The 25289-nt window shown below is 41.3% G+C and overlaps 1 protein-coding gene across 6 annotated transcripts in view; it reads left to right on the top strand.

Moving 5' to 3' along the window:
- Positions 1-25289, top strand: part of ATP13A3 (ATPase 13A3) — a 107383-nt gene that overhangs the window by 46646 nt on the left and 35448 nt on the right. For 5 of the 6 annotated variants that reach the window (XM_067542817.1, XM_067542821.1, XM_067542819.1 and 2 more), the window contains 13 exons: positions 4789-4858; positions 5848-5982; positions 7487-7559; positions 8265-8396; positions 9399-9578; positions 18482-18639; positions 19408-19596; positions 20780-20841; positions 21645-21795; positions 22311-22427; positions 23543-23560; positions 23667-23820; positions 23905-24025. In XM_067542817.1, the coding sequence (XP_067398918.1) occupies positions 4789-4858; positions 5848-5982; positions 7487-7559; positions 8265-8396; positions 9399-9578; positions 18482-18639; positions 19408-19596; positions 20780-20841; positions 21645-21795; positions 22311-22427; positions 23543-23560; positions 23667-23820; positions 23905-24025 (1560 nt within the window). The remainder of the gene's footprint in view (positions 1-4788; positions 4859-5847; positions 5983-7486; positions 7560-8264; positions 8397-9398; positions 9579-18481; positions 18640-19407; positions 19597-20779; positions 20842-21644; positions 21796-22310; positions 22428-23542; positions 23561-23666; positions 23821-23904; positions 24026-25289) is intronic. The other variant, XM_067542820.1, reaches the window with a different exon arrangement.

Here is a 25289-nt window from a genome sequence, read left to right as displayed (position 1 = left end):
AGCTGTGTTTCTGGTATATTTCTCGTAAGTGAAGAAAATTTAGTGTGATTAATATCCAAGCCACATATACTAAACTTCCTTTCAGAAGAACACTTTACGTGTATAGCCTTGAATTGAAAAATCATATTAAATTTGAGTGATCTCCTTTGTGATTGCTTACATCAGCAGTAAGTATGGTTAGAAATGTTTTTTTTTCCAGTCTCTTAAACTGTTCATGTCAGATAATTTTTTTAGCAATATCATTACCATTAACAGTTGAATTGGCAATGCCAGTTGGCTTTGAAAAAGAAAGAAAGGCTTTAATTGCTTAATTCTTGGCAGGAAATAAATCCTTGTGATGCTTAATCTTTTCAAATTCACAAATATTCAAAAGATTCAGAAATCAGTTGAGTGGGGCGATGTGGGAGGAAATTGGGTTGGGTGAACACAATGTAGTGAAATGTATACATCTAGAAACAAAGAATGTAGGCTAGGCTAACAGAATGGGGGACTCTATCCTGGGAAGCCGTAACTCTGAAAAAGATTTGAGGGTCATGGAGCTAAGCATGAGCTCCCAATGTGACACTGTACCCGAAGGAGCTAATGCGATCCTGGGTTGCATAAACATGGGAATCTTGAGTAGGAGCAGAGAGGTTCTTTTACCTCTGTGTATGGCACTGGAGTGATCATTGCTGGAATAGTGTGTCCAGTTCTGGTTTCCACAATTCAAGAATGATGTTGATAAATTGAAGAGGGATCAGAGAAGAGATACAAGAATTATTAAAGGATTAGAAAAAATGCCATATGGTAATAGAGTCAAGGAGCACAATTTAGGGCTTAATAAAAAGAAGGTTAAGGGATGACTTGGTTACAGTCTATAAATACCTATGTTGGGGAACAAATATTTAACAATGGACTCTTCAGTCTAGCAGAAAGAGGTATAATATGATCCAATGCGTAGATGCTGGAGCTAGACAAATCCAGCCTGGAAATAAGGCATACATTTTTAATAGTGAAAGTAATTAACCATTGGTACAAATTACCAAGTCTTGTAATAGATTCACCATCACTGATGATTTTTAAATCACGATTGGATGTTTTTCTAAAAGGTAGACTCTAGGAATTATTTTGGGAAAGGCATGTTGCCTGTGCTATACAGGAGGTCTAAGTGATCACAGTGGTCCCTTCTGGCCTTAGAATCTCTGAAATAATGACACAGAAAGATAGGTACTCAGAATGTTAAAACTGGAGAATGTGGCCAAAAAACCACCAAGCCTACATGAATTCTTGCTCTAAGAGGAAAAGGCTGTAACTTTCCAGCCTGCTGGATTTTGTCCCTTTCTTCTGAAAGTTTAGCCAGCTGCAGAACTGCTTGCCATAGCCTGTGCAGTTCAGCCTCCGGGCTGAATATGGCCCTCTATTTGATGATTGTGAAGGAGACACTCACCTCATGAGTGCCCCTAGCAGTAGGAGGTGGTCCTGCAATTGTTCATCTGCTGGCGTCCCGTCAGTTGCTGATCTCAGTAGACAGATTTTCAGCGGGTTAGCCCTCTGGCCAAGACACACAGGCTTAGCCAATGTAGCCCATTGAGCTACTTTGGCCAGAGAAGAGCACCCTTCCGGTCCCAGCCAGAAACTGACCTGTTCAGCCCTGCAGTTCCTTTTAGCTGAGCCTAATGGGCTCTGATTCACTGCTTTCATGAGGCTCATCTAGGCATGCCTGGAGGATCCACCTCTGCTGCTCCTTCCTGGGGCAGGGTGTGGCAGGGCCATGGAGCCTCCACAGGGTGCTTCAAAGGGCCCTGTACACTCTGTCCCAGTCAACATAAGAAAAATAATATATAGGAATTTTGTTTCAACTTCTGATTTTTAAGTTTATTTTATAAGATAGGTAGGGTGTTTGCCCATTTCCAGTCCTCTGGGACCTCACCTGTCCTCCAGGAATTCTTGATGATGATAACTAGTGATTTTGAGATTCTCAGCTAGTTCCCAAAGTATACGAGGATGAATTTTGCCAGGCCCTGCCAACTCGAATATGTCTAACTTATCTAAATATTCTTTAACCTGTTCTTTCACTATTCTGGCTTGTGTTCCTTCCCCCTTGTTGTTAATATTAATTGGGTTAAGCATTTGATCACAATCAACCTTTTAGCAAAGACTTGAAGCAAAAATAGGCAGTAAATACCTCAGACTTCTTTGTGTCATCCGATATTAGCTCACTTTCCCATTAAATCGTGGACCTGTGCTTTTCTTTGTCTTTCTCTTGCTTATAAGAGCATAAGAATGCTGAATAATTTCTTTTGCCGTTCTCTGTACTTTTTCGAATTCAAATATCTTTTTTGGAGATGGGGCAACCAGATCTTCAAGCAGCAATCAAGATGTGGGCGTACCATAGATTTATGTGGTGGCATTTATGATATTTTCTCTTATTATCTATCTCTTTCCTAATGGTTGCTAACATTCTGGTAGCTTTTTTGACTGCTGGTGCACACTGAGTAGATGTTTTTAGAGAACAATCCACAAAGACTCCAAGATCTCTTACTGGAGTAGAAACAGCTACTTTATAGCCCATCATTTTGTATGCATAGCTGGGATTATGTTGTCCAATGTGCTTTACTTTGCATTTATCAACATTGAATTTCACCTGCCATTTTGTTCTCCAATCATCCAGTTTTGTGAGATCCTTTTGTAACTCTTTGCAGCCTGTTTTGGACCTAACTATCTTGAGTAAACTCTTTTATTATAAACTCTTAATGTATTTATAGAGACTCTTCTTATGGCCTCTTATGTCCCTGGATGGGTGTAACTTATTTTGTGCTTTAGCCTTTCAGATTTTGTTCCTACATGTTTGCATTATTCTTTTGTACTCATCCATAGAAATTTGTCCATGTTTCCAGTTTTTCTAGGATTCCTTTTTGATTTTCAGGTCATTAAAGAGCTCCTCATGGAGTCATATTGCTGTTTTACTATCCTTCCTATCTTTCCTTCATATTTGAATTAGTTAGATGTTCTGCCGTTAATATTGTTTCTTTGAGAAACTGCCAGCACCTCGGAACTCCTTTTTCCATTAGATTTTCTTCCCATGGGATCCTACCTATCAGTTCTGTGAATTTGTCAATTTCTGCTTTTTAAAAGTCTGCTCTCACGCCTTCCTTTCCTTAGGATCATGATATCTATTATTTCATGATTACTTTCAGCCAAGTTCCCTTCGCCTTTCAGATTTGCAACCAATTCCTCCCTATTGGTCAGAATCAAGTCTAAAATGGCTATCTGCCTGGTTACTTCCTCCACCATCTGAAGCAAGAAGTTGTCCCTAACATATTCCAAGACCTTTTTGTACATTTTATGTTTTGCCATATTACTTTTCCAACAGATGTCTGGGTAGTTAAAGTGCCATTACTACTAGGTCTTGTGTGCTGAATATTTCTGTTGTTCATTCTCGAAATGCCTCATCCACTTCCTCCTGATTTGGTCATCTGTAGTAAGCCACTGTCAAGATGTTGCCTTTGTTTTTTCACCTTTTATCGTCATACAAAGACTTTCAACTGGTCTGTCTCTCACTTCCTTCTGGACCTCAGAACAAGTGTATATATTCCTGATTTATAATACAAAACCTCTTCTTTTTTTTCCTGCCTGACTTTCCTGAACAAGCAATACTCCAATATTCTAGTCAAAAGATTTATCCCACCAAGTCTCTGAGAGACCAGTTAAGTCATAATTTAGCTTGTGTACTAAGACTTCCAGTTCTTTGTGTTTATTCTCCATACTCCTTTGATTTGTGTGTAGACTTCTAAGATGGTGAGCAGATTCCTCTGCTGATTTCTCTCTTGTTACTCTTATGACCCTATTGTAATTTTCCATTTCTCCTCCTCCCTCAACCCCCAGTTCTCTTCAAGGTCACCTCTTTTAATACTTATCTATGGGCTTTTGTCTCTTGGCTCCATTGTACCTAGTTTAAAGTCTTCCTTACTAGATTGGTAAGTTAATGTTCCAAAAGGCTCTTCCATTTCTTCATCAGGTGAACAAAGCAATCCTCCTCCTTGGAACACCATCCCATAGTCAGGGAACCAAAGTCCTCCTGTCAAAGAAATCTGTGTAGCCATGTGTTCATCTCCAGGATGTGTCTGTCCTTACCTGGGCCCTTACCTTCAACTGGCAGAGTGGACAAAAACACCACCTGAGCTCCCCACCCTTTCACCCTCATTCTGAGTGCCCTGTAGTTACTATTGATCTGCTCAGAGTCATCTCTTGTATATGTGGTGTTGGCAATGACATCACACTTAACAGTGAACAGCAAATAACATGTTGTTATCTCTAAAACTTTCTTTTACTATTTCCAGGTAACTGTTCCTTGGTTTTGTATTGGTTTTTCTTCTCAATTGTTCTATGTCTTTGTGTAGCATCACATATTGTATGTAGACCACTGTTTTAATCTCTTCAGGTCACTTTGTGGTTAGTTTTCTTTCTATTACATGCTCATACTGCTCTGATTTTTGGACATCACCAGAAAATTCAGTTGTGGTTCAATTTATATCTAGATCATAAATACCTTAATTTTCAAGGCCTTCAATGTCTCATCCAGATACAATTTTTTTTCTACTCACTGTTGCATTTTCCTGTAAAATTTTCTGTTGTTCATCCTTACCAGCATTTAAAAGGCTATACTGACTGTGTGAAAGACAATCTAACATACTGTAATGAATGGGAAGATAAAGTGCTTTAAAATAATTTAGGTTAATATAGCAGTAGTGTGATATAGATTATCTACAACCAGAGTGCAACTAACTGTTTTGCTTTCCCTCCATACAGAAAATTATTCTATGGAGTAAATGAAATTGCTGTGAAAGTGCCTTCCATTTTTAAGCTTCTGATTAAGGAGGTAAGAACTTTATTTAAATTAAAAAAAAAAAAAGTACTATATAGAATTAATAAATATTTGGAGTGGCACTGAATGTGTGTGAGGTTTCAAATAGTGATTAGTTTGTATAAAGTAAATTTTAGCCCTTTTCTTCATAAGTGAGATTGGCCCTAATATTTCGTAGACCTCCAGATCAGGAGGAGCCCACAGTTGCAGGCACAGTTCTGAGTCTAATTAACAGAAATATTACAGATCATGTCAGGACTTTGTCTGGAGAGTTACACAGCAAAAACCCATACTGCGTCTGGCTCTTGCCAGTTCTTGACTCATGAGCATTGAATATACTCTTTACAAACTGTGAATGCGTTAAAGACTCCACACTAGTATTCACCAGATAAGTGTGCCTAGATAGTATGTTAATCTTGTTCTATTTTCTTTATATTTTCTCATGGTGGTTCAACTGAATGACTAGAGTTTAGTTTTCTTTTATGGATAACATGTTTTTTAAACTCCTTGAGCTTACAGTTACTCCTGAAACTTGGGTTCCTAAGAAAATAAATTTGCCAGCCCTCTAGCTGCGCAGTTGTTTAGCTACAAATTTCCTTGTTAGTCAAGTTAAAATTGTCTTTTTTTTTTTTTTTTCTTGACGATGTTGGTAGGGATTCAGTACCATTGGAAGCAGGGAGAGCTAAAGTAGGAGAAAATGTTTTGGCCATATTCTGCTCACTTGCACCTGCTGCTCCCATTGATTTCATTGAGAACTGTGCCTTTGGAATTTGGCCCTTTTTAAGGAAATCCCTCTGTGATTTTGTAATTTACTCTGGCACATGAAGTGAAATGTTAGTGGAAAACAGGAAGTGCATAGGCAAAACTTTGAAAAAGTTTTGTAAGGCATAAGGAACTGAAAAGCCGAAGTTTCTTCTGCTGAGAAGAGGTTGAATTTATTTCAGACTAATATAGGGGAAGTATTACATTTGGCGAAACCTTAATGTGTTCTCTCTCTCTCTCAGGTTCTAAACCCGTTTTACATTTTCCAGCTGTTCAGTGTGATATTGTGGGTCACTGATGAATATTACTACTATGCATTAGCGATTGTGATTATGTCTGTGATATCCATTGTTAGCTCACTGTACACCATTAGAAAGGTAAGTTCAAATTACCAGTACTATTATCACAAATACCATTTTTGCTAGAGTACACATTTCATGAGAACATAAGAACAGCCAGACTGGGTCAGACCAATGGTCCAGCTAGCCCAGTGTCCTGTCTTTCAACAGTGGCCAGTGCCAGGTGCTTCAGAGGGAATGGTAGAGCAGGGAATCATCAAATGATCCATCCATTCAGAACCATTCCATGAAAATCCTAATTTAAAGTTTAATTTCATTTGTGTGTAATTTTGAGACAAAAATTGACTCCAAAGAACTCAATATTTAAAACAAAACAAAACAAAAACTTCAGTGTGGACACACGAACAAATGGATATAAACTGGCCATCAGGAAGTTTAGACTTGAAATTAGACAAAGGTTTCTAACCATCAGGGAAACAGTCTTCCAAGGGGAGCAGTGGGGACAAGAAACCTAGCTGGCTTCAAGACTGAGCTTGATAAGTTTATGGAAGAGATGGTCTGATGGGACAGCCTAATTTGGCAATTGACTGATCTTTGACTACTAGCTGTAAATTTGCCCAATAGCCTGTGATGGGATGTTAGATGGGGTGGGTTCTGAGTTACTACAGAGAATTCTTTCTGGGTGTCTGGCTGGTGAGTCTTGCCCACATGCTCAGGGTTTAACTGATCGCCGTATTTGGGGTTGGGAAGGAATTTTGCCCCCGGGCAGATTGGCATAGGCTGTGGGGATTTTTCGCCTTCCTCTGCAGCATGGGGCACAGGTCACTTGCTGGTGAATTATCTGTACCTTGAAGTCTTTAAATCATTATTTGAGGATTTCAATAAATCAGTCTTAGATTAAAGGTCTATTACAGGAGTGGGTGGGTGAAGTTCTGTAGCCTGCGTCGTGTCGGAGATCAGACTAGATCATAATGGTCCCTTCTGACCTTATAGTCTCTGAATCATTACGCTCTCAAATGAACTCACAGAAAATGATAAAATAGACTGTCACCTGTGGATAAACACTCTTCGCAAAGAGTCACTTTATACCTGATCTCTGTCCTCATCCTCAAGGGAAACCTGCACAACTCTTCAAAAGACTAGCCTGGGAGCCTAAATTCATAACTTTGCTAGGCACTAAAAATCGTGGACTGAATAGAGAGACTGGATTTATGACTTGTTACAACAATCCATAACCTCCGAACACTCCCCCCGACCTCCCATAGCTGCTGTTCTCTCCCTTCCTTCCCCCGCCCCCGTGACTGGAGAGGTGTTAAAGGGCCACTTCACCTTGAATGGTCCCTTGAAATGGTGTTAACTCCTTATGCTAAACAATCTGTTTCACTTGGTATTTAGCTGTGACTCTGAGTACCTTTTACTGACCTGAAGAAGAGCCCTGTGTAAGCTCAAAAGCTTCTCTCTCTCTCTCTCTCTCTCTCTCTCTCACCAGTAAAAGATATTACCTCACCCACCATGTCTCTCTCTGGATCTAGAAGGGTGTTAGTGCTTCTAATTAATGACTGTTCTTTTTTCTCCCTTCCAGCAATATATTATGTTACATGACATGGTGGCAGCTCACAGCATTGTCAGAGTTTCTGTCAGCAGAGCGAATCAAGGTAAATTGCACTGGCAACTTGGTTGAAAAGATCAATCTAAAACTGGTCCGTAATGAATAGTTTAAAATCAGTACAAGTCTGTGCTTGGTTCCATCTGATTAAAGTAGTTGGGTCCTTGTTATCTCTTAGCAACATTGCTCAGTAAAAGGGTAGGCGTGAACTTTAAAGTTGGAGATGATAGTCTACTTTGGTGTCTTCTTCCAGATGATCAGCTCATTTGTGTCGGAGCAGATCTAGACTAGGCCCTCATGTCTCCCTCCCGGTTTTCTTTTATCTACCTCTCCATGTATATAGCTAACACTGCAGTAGCCTACTTTGGGCCTAAAGGTTAAAATAGAAACACCCCAGGGAGACATTCATTAGTACCTTTCAGTGAATCAGAGCCCTTTGGCAGCCATATCTCCAACTGTTCTAGGTTCTGCTGGTGTGGGGAACAGGAGTCTTGAGCTGCTTAGGTTCCTTGTGTGGCAAATTATGTTTATTGTATTATTTCTGAGGCACTCATCAGTGTAAAATCAAGGGTCCATACAGAGTGTTAGTGAATCATTAGTTTCATCATTTTAAATACCACTATTAATAATAGAAAGAGCAGCATAATTTTATAGCCTGGGCCATGGCTGTTCTGTTGGTGGTACTGATTTGCAAGCCTTTATTTACAATTGCAGAAAAAGAACTTGTTCTTAAATTCTTTCTTCTTACTTTCAGAAATAGAAGAGATCCTTTCCACAGACCTTGTGCCTGGAGACATCATGGTGATTCCATCTAATGGGACAATCATGCCCTGTGATGCGGTACTTGTCAGTGGTACTTGCATCGTAAATGAAAGCATGTTAACAGGTGAAGTAAATTTACATCCTGGATAGCTGGGTAGTTGATAGTTATGTCATTGTTCTTTTTCTAACTTGCAACTTATCCCATCAGAAGGAATATTTTACCTACTTTGAAATATGTATTTTTGTAATTTACTCCAGACAGGATTGATAGTATTTACACAAATCTTGGCAGTATTCGTATTATTTAATAAGCATTTATATTGTGATACTGTCTATAAGCCAATGAGATCAAGGCCTTATTGTGCCAGATGCTATTCTATATATTTTTATAATTAAAGGTGTAATGAGAAGGTATGTCTTCATCTCATTGTTCTTATTTACCTCTCTTTTATTTTCACTATGTTAATTAAAATATGCGTACTTCTGTCAGTCTCAGCTTGCAGATTCCTTCCTTTCTTTAAGAATTCTCAAATGCAAAGTCCTAATATGTGAGCTGTATTAAAAGATACAACTGTATACAGATTTTTATTTTTATGGATTGCCTTTCCTTTAGGCAAGATGCATATTATTTTCCTCCTGGGCCATGATTAATTGCTAGACGCTATACATTTTTGTTTAAGTGTTGAAATTGCTAAATGAATAATTTAACAAGCCAGTGATCAAAACTGGATGAGGTGTGTGTAGGGACACATCCTAACAAAGCTTACTTTAGGCAGCCTGCACTTGATCAAATGGCTCTTTACAGTAACAAATGTACTTTTTGATCAGTTTTACTTTTTACCCTCAGTGTTACAAGCTGCAGCATTGTCATGTTTTGCTAACTGGTGTCGTGATGTAGAGGAGGAAAGACTGGGAGTCAAGACTCTTGGGTTCTGTAGGAGGTCTAGAAGGTTAGAGAATGGGGTAATGGGAATTAGGACTCTGGGTTCTTTTCCCAGCTTCGTTACTGTCTGGCTGAGTTAACACTCCACTCACTATTCTATAAAGTGCTTTGAGAGCTATGGATGAGAAGTGCTGCTTATTTGTATTTGCTTTTGATGAACCGAAGAGCTTTTTTCCATTTAAGGTGAAAGTGTTCCTGTAACAAAGACTAATCTCCCAAATCCTGCAGAAGACCCAAAAGCCATGGGAGATGAAATATACAGTCCAGAAGTACATAAGCGACACACTTTGTTCTGTGGAACCAACGTCATTCAAACCCGTTTTTATACTGGAGAACTAGTCAAAGCCATAGTAGTGAGAACAGGTACAAATTCTAAGTTTTCTCACTTGCATACATTTTATAATTATGTCTATCTGCTGCTTTCTACTTCTTGTTGGTTAATTTCGCTGTATTAAACAGATATTCCCCAAAGCATTTAACAAAATTACTTTTAAAACTATTGATTTTTCAACACTGACAAATCAATTAACCACTAGACTCTAGAATCAAGGAATTTAAAACATGCCCAGAAACATTTTCATTGGCATTAAATTTAATTTGCAATGTTTTTGTTCAAAAGTGCTTTGTCTATTTCTTTGATTTCTCCTCCCTCCCTCCCTTCTCCCCCCACTTGGGATACACTTGCCTATGGAGAAAGCCTGTCTCTGACTTTGAAGAAGTGAATATATTTAAATGGCAGTGTCTGTCCAAAAATGGCAGACACCTTCTTGCATATTCACTAGCTTTATTTATAACATTATATTTAGTCATATTAATAGTTTTAGCTCTGCAATCCAGGCTAATGTGAAGTAAGTATCATTTTAAAAACTCTGCATAGGATTTCCCAGAGTAGTGCTCAGTGTGTTGCAAGTCTACTTTTAAAAAAAAAACCAAAAAAACTTAGCTATAGACCTATGCATGAACCATTGATAGGAGAGTTAGATTTAGCTTGACTAAAACTAGGTGTGTTTTCTATAGGAGTTTCCCAGTAAAATCATTAAATCCCTAACAACCTTCTCATCAGTGCCAGGATAAGACATATGGATAGGTGATTTTCATTTTTGATACAGGAATGGACTAATCATCTTCTACTCTAATCTTACTGCTGTGTGGTTTTTTAAATATCTAGCTGATTTTTTTTTCTTTAGTTGTATTTTAATCTTATTTCCTTTTCATTTTATAGTAATTTCTTTTCTAGTGGGCGTATGCCTGGACTACAATTAAAGAGAAACTCTGATAGATCCACTGCATATGTTCAGTTAAAATATTATTTTCTTTCTGATACATTTTGTTTTTCATTCTCGTTGATTGAGTTCTCTTGGTAGTGGAGGGTTGAAACTTGAGGAATGTCAGTGCACATAGCTTAAATGTAAACATTCCTAAATGATATATGGTTTTCTTTCTGCATGCAAGATTTGTAGTCTGCAAGCAACCTTTGGCAAGGGAGCCCAGTAGTCTCACTTCCAGCCTGGACTTCAAATTAAAGGCAATCTCGTAAATTGTCCTTCATCATGCTGAGATAGAGCTGTCTCAGAGGATTCTTCAGTCTGCATGCAGCTTGGGGGAGAACCAGACGTGTGTCAGTCACAGGCAACAGAGGAATGCTTCCCAAAAAAATAAATTCCCTCCAGTTTTATCTGCCTCCTCTGAAACTGGCAGTTCCTCTAGCCCTCCCTGCTGCAGACCTTCGTAGAGGGAAGTTTTAACCTCGTTTCAAATTTCTGTCTAACAGCTTGGTTCAGCATTCATCTAATTCCCAGTCATGTCCCAGGGCTGCATTTGCCTTTGGGGAGATTGGCCCTTCAGTTCTGCATCCTATTCTGTGGCGTTTGCGTTGGCATTAGTCTGAGAGACAAAAGGAAGGGTCTTCGTTTCCTACTTCACCCCTTTCCTCCATTGTGTGTCTCACTGGGGAGCTTGGCTGGCCCTGTGGGTGGAGTGCAGTCCCTGACTTCCCTCTCCCAGCCCAGTGTGGGCAGGATTACCTTGGCCCCTTCCTTTGGGCAAGAAAGGGCCCAACAAGATTGGAAAACCAGCTCAGTGTGGCCAGGAGAGTAATACACCTGATGTATGATAGCGCTGAAGTCTCTAGAGCTTGCATGAACAGCTGCACTCCTGCAGTGTCAACTACTTCCTCCTCCTCCTCCTTCTCCTGCCTCCCCTTGGGTCACGGAGGGAGGGCACAGGACACAGCATGAACACTGCCAATGCTGAAATGTGTGGCAAGGAGTCTTCAGGCGATCTCCCTCCTTTTGTTGCCACCTTTAGAACAGGCTTTCTAGGGATTCTTCTTTGAGTGATGCCCCTATGGGTGCTCCACTTGTAGGTGAGGCAGCGCACTCTGCGCATGGAATCGGAAATCTTCATCAGCATTGCCTATTGGACCGCATATGCTCAACTCCCCTTTTCACACTGTGAGCAGGACATATGTCTAGCGCTGTGTGGTACAGCTGCCCCCAGTTCTTTCTTTACCACCTTTGGTCTGGGAGGGAATCCGCAGCAGAGCCCACTTCTCCTATTCCCTCTCAAGATAGTGCCTTACCTGTTAGTGTAGTGTAGTTAGTATTTATCTTCTTCTCCTTTCTTTCTTCTATCTAACCAAAAATAAAATGTATTGTTTTAACTTTCCGTTACAGTTATTTCATAGCTTAGGTTTCCGTTTTTCTGCCCTTCCTGACCAGGAAGCTTTTTCCCTTCACCCTTCTGCCTAGATCTCCTGGATTTAAAAGGTGTGTTTCTTGTGGGGCTGTTTTCCCGGTAATGGACGGCCACCTTCAGTGTATTTGCTGTCTAGGAGAGGGATAGATTCCACAAAAGTGTTCCCACTGCCCTGGCCTGAATCCCAGAGCAAGAGAAGACTGGGACATTTGATTAAAACTTCTCATGAAGAAATTGCTGTGATCAAACCTGGGACTGGACCCTTCCCCAGAGAGGCTCTCACACTCTGCCAGGTCTGCTGATCTGTACTTCCTATGTCCCTTGAAGAGAAAGTCATCTCTTTCTCACTTGGATGAAAAGAAACAGGCTCCTTCCTCATGCTTTGAGGCACAGCCCACCAGAACACTGTCCCCGGTGAGATCTGTTGCCTTAACTGACAGGAGGCACAGTTCCAGGGCCCGTGGGAGTACCTCTGGTACTGACATGAAGAAATGGTCTAAAGACCGTAACGGCAGACATGCAGGCCTTGGCACTGTTTCCCACTTCTGGGGAACGAGTCAGGCTGACTTCAGGAGCTATGGCCCCAACAAAACTGCCAGCACTGGCGCCCTTTCTGGCACTGAAGAAGCTGTCGGCGCAGGTCAAGTCATTGGTGCCAGCTAAATCATTGGCGTTGACCAAGTCTCTGGTGCCATCTACTGACACTTCAGGGGAATACTCCCATCGGTACTGTGTCATACACTTGGCACCGATGATGCTTTTTCCTTCTCCACAAGATTTTAGATACCCTAAGCACCTGCTGGTATCTGATACTCCTAAGTCTGCGCCCCCTCGACATGACCTTCCCCCATGTCCATCCTCCTCTCTAGACTCACAACACTCGTCTCTTTCTCTGCCAAGGACGGCACCTCACTTCCCCAGCCACAAGAATGAAGAGTAGGAGGATGAGGAGGGCTCCATTGCTCCTTCATCTACAAGACAAATCACACCTGTTCATCCTTACTATCCAGAGTCTACATCTAGTCCAAAATCTTGACAGGGATCACCGTGGATGCAGCCACATGTTCCACTCGGTCCACACAGGCCATATTGGGACCCTTGGGCCATGTACAGGGCACAGTTTGGGAACCATCCCAGAGAGCAAAGCTGAGACCAACTTAAGAGGAAGAACAGGAAGACAAACAGAAGTGGGAGGCTCCACCAACATTATATTTTCCCTCCTTCTCCCCTGATGAGGCTATCATGCCTCCATCCCGTACGTCTCCCAAAGACTTCAGACATTTTCAGGACTTATTCTGCAAGATTGTAGACTCCCTCCAGATTCCTTTGGAGGAAGTCAAGGACCAGCAGCATAAACTGCTTGATATCCTCTACACATCCTCTTCCACCAAGATCGCATTACCAATCAATGAGGCTCTTCTTGACCCCATGAAGGTGCTCTGGCAGACTCTGGCATCCATCCCTCCAACTGGCAAACGCGCTGAAAAAAATATTATGTTCCAGCAAAGGATGTGGAATTTCTATTCTCACATCCCACATCAAATTCTTTCGTGGTCAATGCAGTGCAAGAGAGAGGCCGTCAATATCAATCCCGTTCTAGCCATCCAGACAGAGATTACAAACACCTAGACTTACTTGGACACACAAACATATTCATCAGCCATGCTCCAGTTTAGAATCTCGAACTACAAAGCTCTCATGGCTAAGTATAATTACTTAAACTACTCCAAATTGGAGGAACTGCTGTCATGACCTACCAGAGGCCAAGAAAGAGCAATTCTAGTCCCTAATATTGGAAGGACCCATACAGCTCTGCAAAACTTGTTAGATCGGGCAGTGGTGTCTGCAAAGTCTATCGTGACTGCTGCGGTCATGAGGTGTGCATCATGGATCCGTCTATTGGGTTACCTTTTGAGGGCCAGAAACTATTCTTGAAATGCACGGACAATTCTCTATGCTCCCTTAAAGACTCCTGGTCTACACTCAGATCTCTTGGAATTTACACACCAGCGCCAAAGAGACACTTTTGGAAGTTCCTCTCCCCCCACAATCCCAACCACAACGGTACACTCCACAATGGCATTAGGACAGTCAGTGCTGAAGACAAAGGTCTCCTACCAAACATAGACAGCGCATTTCTCAAGGGGCTACTTCTCAAGGAATCCTTCTCAAGGAAGGATACTCCATCCCCTTCCTATCTATCCCACCCCACCACTCCTCATTCCCGTACCTCTTCAGGGACCCATCTCACAAGTTCATTCTACAGAGAGAAATAAATCCTCTTCTGCAGCTGGGAACCATAGACTTGATCCCTTTCCAGCACATGGTACAGGGTTTCTACTCCCACTATTTCCAGTTTCAGAAGAAATTTTATGGCTAGCAACCCATCCTGGATCTTTGCAATCTAAACAAGTTCGTCAAACTACAGTGCTTCAAGATGGTCACCCTCTCCATTATTATCTCAGTACTGGAACGGGGGACTGGTTCTCAGCCCTCGACCTCCAAGCTGCATACTTTCATATTACCATACACCCTGCCCACATGTGATTTCTCTGATTCATCGTGGGCGATGACTGCTACCAGTACAAGGTATTGCCTTTCGGACTGTCCACAGCACCTGGGTGTTCTCCAAGGCCCTGGCAGTAGTCGTTGCCTACCTAAGGAAACAAGGAGTCATCATCTTTTCATACTTGAACCCCTGTCTCCTTGAAGTCCTATCTGAAACTGATGTTCTCCAAGTTATTCACATAGCAATGGAGCTGTTCATGAAGCTAGGCCTCCTTGTGAACCTAGAAAACTCCACTTTAAGGCCAGTACAACAACTGGAATTCATCAGCACATAGTTGGATGCCAAACAAGCCAGAGCCTTCCTACCACCTCAGAGATTTTCGGTTATAGTAGATTTGGTATCCAACGCATGGGTCTGCCCCTGGATCTCTGCCAGAACGTGCCTCTAGCTTCTTGGCCACATGGCAGCAGCCACTTCTATGGTCAGACACGCAAGACTACACATGTGATGTCTTCAGGCGTGGCTCTGTACAGTATATCTCCCCCATAAACACAGCCTCCACAAACTCTTATCCATGCCAATGAGAGACAAGGACTCACTGCTTTGGTGGACACAGCCCAACCATGTCTATGTTGGAGTTCCTTTCCTCAGCCACCATCGACCATGATCCTAACAACTGATATGTTCCCTAATTGGTTGGGGAGTGCATCTCCACGATCACACAATGCAGTGCAGATTGTTGTTAACCAAATCCACCCTACACATTAATCTCCTAGAACTGTGAGCGGTCTGCAACACCTGCCTACATTTCCTTCCTCTACTAGAACACTGTACCATCAGAGTCATCGCAGACAATTTCACCTGCATTTATTGCATTGCAGCAGGCAGAGCGGAGTGAGGTCCCACTTTTTATGTTCGGAGTCAGTCAAATTGTGGAATTGGTGTTTCCAACATAACAGCACCATTTCAGCAGTGTACCTTCCTGGACGCTAAAATGCATTGAACCAGGGAGGTTCTCCCATCATCGTGGATGGGACCTGGACACATGGGGAGCACTACATCCCATCTTCAACTGATGGGGTTACCCCACCATATACCTTTTGGCCACATAGCACAACGCCTGCTACCTTCAGTTTTGTTCCAGAGCGGGACTGAGATGTGGATCTCTGGGAGATGCATTCCTCATAATGGGATGCGCCCCATCTTTATGCCTTTCCTCCCTTTCCCCTCCTGTTCTGAGTACTTCACAAGATACAACAGGACTGAGTTCATGTCATGCTAATAGCTCCAACGTGCCACAACAGGTCTGGTATACTTACCTCCTCCACATGATGGTATGCCAACTGATCTCTCTCCATCCAATGCGGTGGCTCCTTTCACAGGACGTGTCATCTTTGAGTTAGTGGCCACTCAGATTCCACTCCAGGAGCCCTCTACATATGAGATCAGATTATTTTTGAATAGCAGTGTCTGTTGTGGCTGCACGTGTCTCTGTGACCTTTGTAGCTTGGGATATATGGGGTGGGGCAGCCCAATCCTCCACTCAGTTCCTCTTTAATGCTGTGCGATGGAACCCTGCTGTATCCATATCCCTCAACCGTGGGGTATAGCCTTAACTTAGTTTCTGCCATTGTGCGGCTCTGCCAAGCCCATAAACAATGGTCATTCCCACTGTTTTTTTCCCCCTGAGAGACAGCACAGAAAAGCCCTGCTCTGCATGTTGCTCATTCTCCAAACAGACTCTTAAAAAGCAGAGAGGTGAGATGTAAATTGTTCTTGTTTGAAAATTCCATGGAGCCTCCAACCTCTGCCTCAGGAAAAACCCAGAGTGGGTCAGTCGCATCTTGCTTCAGCACCAGCCAGCTGTGGCTGAGCTTCCAGCTCCATTGCTGCCTTCTCCCATCGCTCCCACACCTCTGTCCTGCCACCTTAGTACTTCTGAGAGAGGGAGGAAAGAGGCCATAGCTCCAGGGGGGATCCAGGAGCAGGTCTACCACACCAACTCTGAATAAGAGACTCAGCTTCTCCTGGGGCCTCCTTCACCAAGTGTTGCAGCTTGGAGGCCCATTCTGGTGCCAAAGAGCAAATTGGCACCAACGGCTCCTTTAACCACAGGAGTCACATTGCGCTAGTGCCATGTTCCTTTGCACCACCTTTGATGCTCAAACCTGCAGCACCCACTACCTCTCCTTCAGTGCCAGTCACAGCCTTCATGGCGCTAATGGACGTTGCAGCACCGGTTGTCTTGACACTGGATATTTCAGCACAGGCTGGTGCCATGAAAGGCTTCAGCCTATAGGTCCAGTCTGAGAGTCTTCTCTTTTGGAGTTCTTCAGCTATGTTATGTCCAAGGAACCAGCCTTCCTCTCCTAATTCACCTGATCCAGCACTGATTCCTGGACAGCTCAGCTCCACCTTTGGAGGAGGTCTGCTCTTTTTCATTGTCCTCCCCAAAGCACAGTGGAGATGCCTGTCCTTCCCACCATTCATGTCTCCATAGGAATCCAGAGAAGACTCCATCAGAGGGCCCAGAAAGAGGGCAGAGTTTCTCTTGGGATTCTCCATTTTGGTATCCTCCTGTTTACACTCCACCCCAGTATCCTTGTCAGCCCTGGCCCTGATTTTCTCCCTGGGGCGCGAACACTTACTGTAAGAAGCCATGCCTTTCTACCTCTGAGGGAGCCTCCCCCATTCGTGGGACCTCAGCTTAGTCCTCACTGGATTAATGGGGACCCACTGTTTGAATCCATGGCAACCTGCTCTCTGTACCATCTTTCAGTGAAAGCTGTCTTTTTTTTTTTTTTTGTGGCTTGCTACTTCCACTAGCAGTGTGGGAGAAGTCCAGACCCTCAAAGCAGGTCCTCTGTACACCATATTTCATAAGGATAAAATCCTCTTGGGGATAAAATCCTCACCCCAAGTTCCTTCCTAAGGTAGTCTGATTTACATCCCAATCTATCCTTCTGCCAGTTTTCTTCTCAAACCTCATTCTGTCCTGGGAGAATCAAGACTTCAAAGGCTAGATGTGGTGAGGGCGTTGCCCTTTTGTTTAGACAGAACAAAGTCATTGAGATCCTCTCCTAGACTATTCTTGGCTTTTGCAGAAAGGGTTAGAGGGCAGCCTATTTCCACTCAGGTTATCTAGTGGGTTTTGAACTGCATTAAGACTTGGTATCAGATAGCTAACAAGGATCCTCTGTATCATGTTAGAACCACTAGGACTCAGGAAGCTTCTGGTGCTTGCCGGGATAATAAACCAATATCTGAAATATGAAGGGCTGCTACCAGAAGTTGAGTTCATACATTTACTTCTAATTACTCCTTAGGTCAAGGGTCATTGTCAATGTCAACTTTGGCAGGGCTGTCCTGCAGTCACTTGGAAAACAGGACTCCTCTTCCCATGTCCAGGTTTGAGATAACGGCTTGTTAGCCACCTAGAGTGGAATCTCTGTGGGCAATTGTTCGAAAAAAGAATACTTACTTACCCTACAGTAAATGTGGTTCTTTGAGATGGGTTGTCCACGTAGATTCCATGACCACCTCCTTCTCCACTAATTCAGAATCCTTTCTGGAGTTCTTATGGCGAAGGAACTGAGTGGCTAATGAGGACGCCCTGCCCTTTGTACCACCAGTTATGGTGGACACAAAGGCACGTGGGGTGCAGGCAAGGCCCCAACAGATTTTGCTATTTAAGAAGAATCTAATCTCATGTGCTTTTAGCCCATGCATGCCTAGAGTGGACTCTGTATGGGCAACATATCTTGAAGAATCAGTTACGGTAGGGTAAATAGCTGTTCTGTGTGCATGGTTGCAGCTAAAGTATAGAGACTCTGTGTGAAATTCAGCTAAAACTGAATTTGCTCTTTGTCTTTTTAATGCTTTAATTCTGGAAGCCAGGATTTGCAAGTACAGCATGCTAATAGGTTTAGCACTAACAAAACCTGTGCATCAAAATATTAGCTCAGGATCTTAGTCTCTCAAAGGCTTTTGATGCATTGTATAACATTGTCGTTGTTTACATTTTTAATCTGATGATACCTTAAAATCTCTCTCATTATAGGCTTTAGTACGTCTAAAGGACAGCTTGTTCGTTCAATACTGTATCCAAAGCCAACTGACTTCAAACTCTACAGAGATGCCTACATGTTTCTGCTATTCCTTGTGGTTGTGGCAGGTGTTGGGTTTCTTTACACAGTTGTCAATAGCATACTAAATGAGGTATGATTACCATCCCTCCATCACCCTACTCATTTACTTTAACTGTAGAGGCTGACCAGTGTTTTTTTTTAATAGGTCTGGGTGAACTAGTGCAAGACAACTTTCTGCAAAAATTAAGTCTAATTTTTCATGAAACCTTTGTGGCTGCATTTGCTTTCCATGAATTTTGTAACAGATAAATTTACTGACAGGATTGTTGAGCAAAAAAGCAAAATGTAAGGGAATATTAGAGGAAAGTGAAATTTGAATTTGTAGTCACAAGCATTTGCACCAGAAAACTGATTCTAGAAGTTAATGTAATCCAAAGAAGAAATAAGATACCATGTGACTTGTATCCAATCAAAACAAATTAGCTATTGCACATGCAAAACATATTGCACAGAAATGAGCTATATACCAAGGATCAGTCATAGAAATTATTTGATGAGATTATAGAAAATGCCAATTTATCAAATTTGTTGCACATTATATGCTCACCTTTGGCTTTTAACTAATCTATTGGGAAGGATATCAGAGGCTTAAAAGTATAAATATCTTAGGAGTGGATAGCTAAAGTTGTATTGTGTGAATAAGGATTGTGGCAGCTTTGTTAGCATCTGCTGTGCTCAAAAAGTTATTTTGTGATATTCCAAAAAGAGCTGAATGGAGCTTTATCTCTGAAATTTGTGGTCCAGTACTGTGTTAAACTTAATCTACTAAGGAGAGACTATTGAATCCTTTAAGCATTGAACTTTTATTCCGTTAATAGTGTACTTTCTTTAACTATAGGTTCCAGCTCATATAATAATCATTGAGTCTCTTGACATTATCACCATTACTGTACCTCCTGCACTTCCTGCTGCAATGACTGCTGGGATTGTTTATGCACAGAGACGGTTGAAAAAGATTGGTATCTTCTGCATCAGTCCTCAGAGGATAAATATCTGTGGCCAGTTGAATCTTGTGTGTTTTGACAAGGTTAGATATATTTTAATTTTTTTTTGCTGGTTATTGGCTGGGAAGTATATCATTTTTAAAAAGTAGTAATTATAGCAGTGGCTACAAGGACATTCATAATCATGATTTTAGGGCTAACTTTTAAAAATAAATAAATTCTATTCTAGTAGCTACAGATCCTAAGTGAATTGATTGGTAGTAGATGCTAAACATAGAAATAACCCTAGCAAAGAGTTGAAAATGTGAGTGGTACGTTCATCTCAAAACTCCAGATACTACTTTGTCAATAGCTCCCAGAATCATAAGTTTCACGTGGAGATTGGGTCTACACTGAAGCTGTCTGAAGGCCCCCAAGCTTCAGGAAAATTCAGATCCAGACTTTGTAGTTGGGCTGATTTCTCATTTAACTTTATTTCAAATGAAAGTCCAAACTAATATGTTTAATATAGTTCTTTATGTAGGAATAGGAACAATTAAAAGTCAGAAATAGTGCAGGTGAACACAGCTCATCTGTTTCTTCCTTTCAACTAGGACTAATCCAAACTTCTTTCCCCTCTAAATTTTTGTCTCACTCCTTAAACTGTCTGCACAGCCATTTTATTTCTGTGTTTGGCAAATGTATTCAAAATGGTGTGTTAACTCTGTGTAAATAACTACTGCTACTGCTAAGAGTTTAGTGCCTGCCCTTCCTCCCCAGCTTGAGTTGTAGCGCCTTTGTCTATCTGTTCTCTTTTTTGCTTAGAATTCTATATAAAAGTTTAAGAATTTCCTCTTCCAAAGCATATAGACCATGTGAACTCACATAATTGAGGGTTGAGGGGCTGGGTGTTCCATCCTGTCCCCATGAGCACAGACGGCTGTGATTTCATTACAGGCTCTGAGCAGTGAATACATAACACTAGACAGTAACCTAGTCATGCTTCTGTGTTACAAAATGAATGTTTCCACAAAGCCATATGCAGTTATCTGCAGAATCAATGAGGAAATGTGCTCTTTTTTGTCATGTAAAGAACAGTTAATAAATATCAGCTCTATTTTTTGGCTGGAAATAAAGTGCAACAGTTACTGTTCAAGTGTAACTTTATTCATTTTCTGCTAATATTTATGCGGTGTCTCCTGGCACATTTTGGAGCCCACCCCAGCTCTGAAGGCTTTCCTTGTTGTTACTGACTGTTTGTTTGTTTTTGTTTTTGTTTTTTGGTAGACTGGCACTCTTACTGAAGATGGCTTAGATCTTTGGGGGATCCAAAGAGTGGAAAATGCTCAGTAAGGATAAACGCACTGCAATGTTTGTATGGGAGAGAAGTTCTGTTTCATTATTTGGTACAATGTGATTGACATGAGAGCAAATATGTAACTGGTTCCCAGATACTATGGTGATGAGCATGGTGTAAGAACCTGCATAGAGTAGAAAAGAAGCTGTGATCCTTTGTGTTCCTGATTGTTAATAAACAAACAAACAAAAAAAAGTGACTAGAAAGGCGTACATTTCAAAGTGTGATTTAGACTTGGTGAAAAGCTCATGATACTTTCACACAGCTCTAAAATGTGGGTTAGTTGGCTGAAGTGGATGGGACCACAGTGGATTTATAAACAGAGCACAGAAACTGTGCAAAGTGATTTGTGAGCTTGGTCTATGCACTTGTTTTTGGCTCTATAATCACCAGTTAGCCAGGCTGTTTTATCTGAGTTAACATGAACTTGATTCAGGTAACCCAGTTTTAGTTCCTGTGTAGATAGGCCCCCTGTGAAGTTACATGTGATCAAACCAGAGGTGATTGACTACTTAAATAATGGGGATGCGGATTTCAGAGGAACCTAAAGGACATACATGCCCATATCCCATTGAAATTCAATGGGAGTTGGATGCCTAGCTCCCTTTGGCTCCACTGAAAATCCCAGTCCGGAGTCTTAATCCATTCCCTGTGCTATGTGGAAAGGATAAACCTGAAAAGACTTGTATAGCCAATGTTCTGCTGCTAATATAACCCTTTGGAATTAGCTCAGAATAAATGGTTGTAGCACTAAGCACATTACTACTTCATTGTCTTTACTATATTCTGTGTTAGTTTCCTTTTGCCAGAAGAGAGAGCTTGCAGTGAGAGCCTGGTGAAGTCTCAGTTTGTTGCTTGTATGGCAACTTGTCATTCACTCACGAAAATTGAAGGAGTGCTTTCTGGGGACCCGCTTGATTTAAAGATGTTTGAAGCCATAGGATGGGTAAGTTCTTTTGTTTTTTTTCAGCGGAATCAGCATTTCTAAGTGCAGTATTCTGAGATGTCACATAGTGATATGATATATGATGTTCTGTTATATGCCTCCTCAGATTGCAAGATTTAAATGACTAGATGTGCTGCAGTACTGGAGTGTCACTCTAAAGGGAGAGTGTCAACACAGAAACTCAAGTTTTAAAAATACTCGTGTCTCATACCAATACCTAAATTTATTAAAACTGAAAGAATTTTTAGTGTCTAATTTACTTTTCTCTAATCTTGGGAGAGTGTGGTCCGTTTCTGGCACAAACTATGCACACTTCTTTAGCTAAAACTTTTGAAAGGACCTTGGTCTATCTTCTCTTTTACTGGTATTTAATATTGTTGCTTCTTAATAGAAATCCTGTCAAAAAAGATCAGTGCCCTTGATGTTGACTACCAGAGTTATTGTTTTTGGAAATATAATTATCTGATATAAAGTTAGTTAATGACAAAAGTGAATTACATGTTGTTTTCATTTAGATTCTTGAAGAAGCAACTGAAGAGGAAACAGCTCTTCACAATCGAATAATGCCAACGGTAGTTCGACCTTCAAAACAGCTTCTTCCGGAATCCAAACCTGCAACAAATCAAGAAATGGTATAAAATTTCAGAGCAAATAAAACCGTTGTTCTGCGTACGTTTTGTTCTTTAGCTCATTAGAGGAGTTAAGAGTGGATGCATGTTCCCATGTACTGTGATCCTGTAGATCTAATCCTAAACAGGATCAGGACTGGTCAGCACATCAAAGGGAAAATGTAGGGAACATTCAGGTGTTGCAGGAGTTGGTGATTCAGTAAATGGCACTACTCCCTTTGGACAGCCAAATTAATGCATCATTATGGTGTTGCTCTGACTACTTCTGGCCATTTTAAAGATACTATGATGCCTTTTGAAACAATTAGGGATTCTTACCCTGGTAACTAGTTTGCTCCAGAGACTCCCCATGTAGTAGCTACAATATTCTCTTTTTATTTCCTGTCCTTAGCTTTTGTGAATGGAATTGCAGTGCATTGTTAATCTCGTACCATGTTTCACAACAGAGGGCTCTGCCTTTTAATTTGTATAATAGTGCTGAATTTATAACTATAAGGAATAAAACTTAGCAATTCTGCAGCACCTTCTCTCCATGAGTTTCTAAAGATATGTCTAAGGGTCTATGGGTGGGAGGGTCGAAGAGTCGAGGCTCTGCTCTGAGTCCGGAAGTCTACACAGCAATGAAAGCCCTCTGAGCCTGAGTCAGCCGGCACAGGCCAGCTGCAGGGTTTTTTTTGCTGTGTAGATGGACCCAAAGTGCTTTTCAAACATTAATTCAAACATAATCTGTGAGGTAGGCAAGTATTTGCCGCATGTGGAGGAACTGAGGCACAGAGTCACCCAGCACGTCTGTGGCAAAGTTGGCAATAAAATTCTGGTTTACTGATGCCCATCTCATGCTTTCGTTATTACGCTAAGTTTGTGAAGTGCTTTGGGATCATTTGGGATGAAAGGCACTATATAAATGCAAGATGTTAATATCAAACTTTTAAAGCCTAATTACAATGCAGTGCAGTTTAAACTGGAAATCTATCTTGTGGATGCAACTGTCATTTCATATTACTCAGCTGTATTACTGATACAATACGTATCTGATGATAGCACTGAAAATATAGCTTTAAAATGAAGCTTTGTAATAGGTTGTTTAAAACAAAGGGTTTTTTTTGTCTTTTTTTAAGGAACTATTTGAGCTCTCGGTAAGTGTGAATATTTTCCCTTTCTTAAGGAAATGGCTTTTTTTGGAAAAAGGGATATATATGCCAAACAACTCCCCTCCCTTGTTGTCTCTGATCAATTATACAGGCCAGTTATGAGATTGGAATTGTACGTCAGTTTCCATTTTCTTCTGCTTTGCAACGCATGTGTGTGATAGCAAGAGTGCTAGGGGAGAAGAGAATGGATGCTTTCATGAAAGGTGCCCCAGAGGTGATTGCCAGTTTATGTAAACAAGAAACAGGTAAAGGAATAAACTGACTTTTCTCATAGAGTTCAGATGTGATATGAGAGTGTTAATAATTCTGTAATTGGCTTTTGTTAAAAGTTCCTGTTGATTTTGAAACGGTTTTGGAAGACTACACTAAGCAGGGCTTCAGAGTCATCGCTCTAGCTCACAGAAAATTGGAATCAAAGCTTACATGGCACAAAGTCCAGAATATTAATAGGTAAGAGTGGCCATTTTTAATTGAGAACTAACCTCTTTAAGATAATTCATGCTAAAATGTGCACTATTTACATTCTTTGTACTACTTGAATAGCCTGGGGGCTGCTTATTTTGGTTTTACCTAAATTACATCTCCTATTCATCTCTGTCTTCTGTGTCTACTCACCTGCAGTATTGTGCATAGGTATTGGTATCCTAGACATTAGGCAGAGAAACCAAAGGCAAATAAGTGTCTTTTGGTGATAGTGTGTGCATTGTGGAACAGCTCTGACCCTCCAATACACCATAACTGTTGTGTTGTGGTGTCTGATACATGTTAACATGACAATCCCCACTTCCTTCATTCTGATTAAATAAGTATATTTATGTAGCAGAAAGTAATGTGTCCATTCAAGAGTCACTGGGTATGATCCGCACAACAACCAAACATGGAAGGCATCATGAGGATTGTGGACATGATTCTATGCTCTGTTCCACCAGGTCTGTGCCCTGTTTGAGTAATGGAGTTACAGCAGCTCAAAGCTGGGGTGCCACAGTAGAGAATCAGTTTCCATGTTTCAGAAGTGGAAGAATCAACAGAAGCAACTGAACATTCTCGAAAGATGCTTCCGTGTTGTTGTCAAAAGTGACAGAAGAAAATACTGAAAGTATGGTAGATAATGTGTCTATTTAGAAACCTCCATAACTTTGTGATCATCTTCATTTATTACCTGTACCTTTACCATGCAAGCTGCCAGGGAAAGTAATTAAAGTTGTGGCTTTGAAACAGACACATACAATTGGCTATAATTCTAATGACTTTCAAAGTGTTCCAGAAGATGCTGTCTTTTTAAAGCCAAACTTTCTAAACTAAAGTATTTCTCAAGGAAAAAACTAGACATTGATTTTTTTTTTTTAAAAAAAAAAGCTTCTTCTTCTTTGAGTGCTTGTTCACATCCATTCCATTGTAGGTGTACACACCTTTGTGCACGGTTACCGGAACTTTTTTCCCTTAAGCAGTACCCATAGGGCCGGCTTCGGCGCCCACTGGAGCCCCGTGCACATGACATGGTATATGAGGCGCTGCCAGCCCTATGCCCCACCTCAGTTCCTTGTTTCTGCCTGTGATGGTTGCTGGAACTGCTTTGGCTTGCATCGCAAGTGCTCAGTCTGTTTTCTCCTCCCTTAATCGTTTCTTGTTTGTCTTAGGTAGGTAGATTAGACCTTAAGTGTTGTTAATGATGGTAGTTAGTTACTTAGGATAGTCCCGGCTGGGACTTTGCCAG

Source organism: Emydura macquarii, unplaced genomic scaffold (assembly GCF_026122565.2).
Source record: "Emydura macquarii macquarii isolate MOO-44397 ecotype Brisbane River unplaced genomic scaffold, CSIRO-AGI_Emac_v2 contig_729, whole genome shotgun sequence".
Lineage (NCBI taxonomy): Eukaryota > Metazoa > Chordata > Testudines > Chelidae > Emydura > Emydura macquarii.
This window is presented reverse-complemented; position numbering and strand designations above follow the sequence as displayed.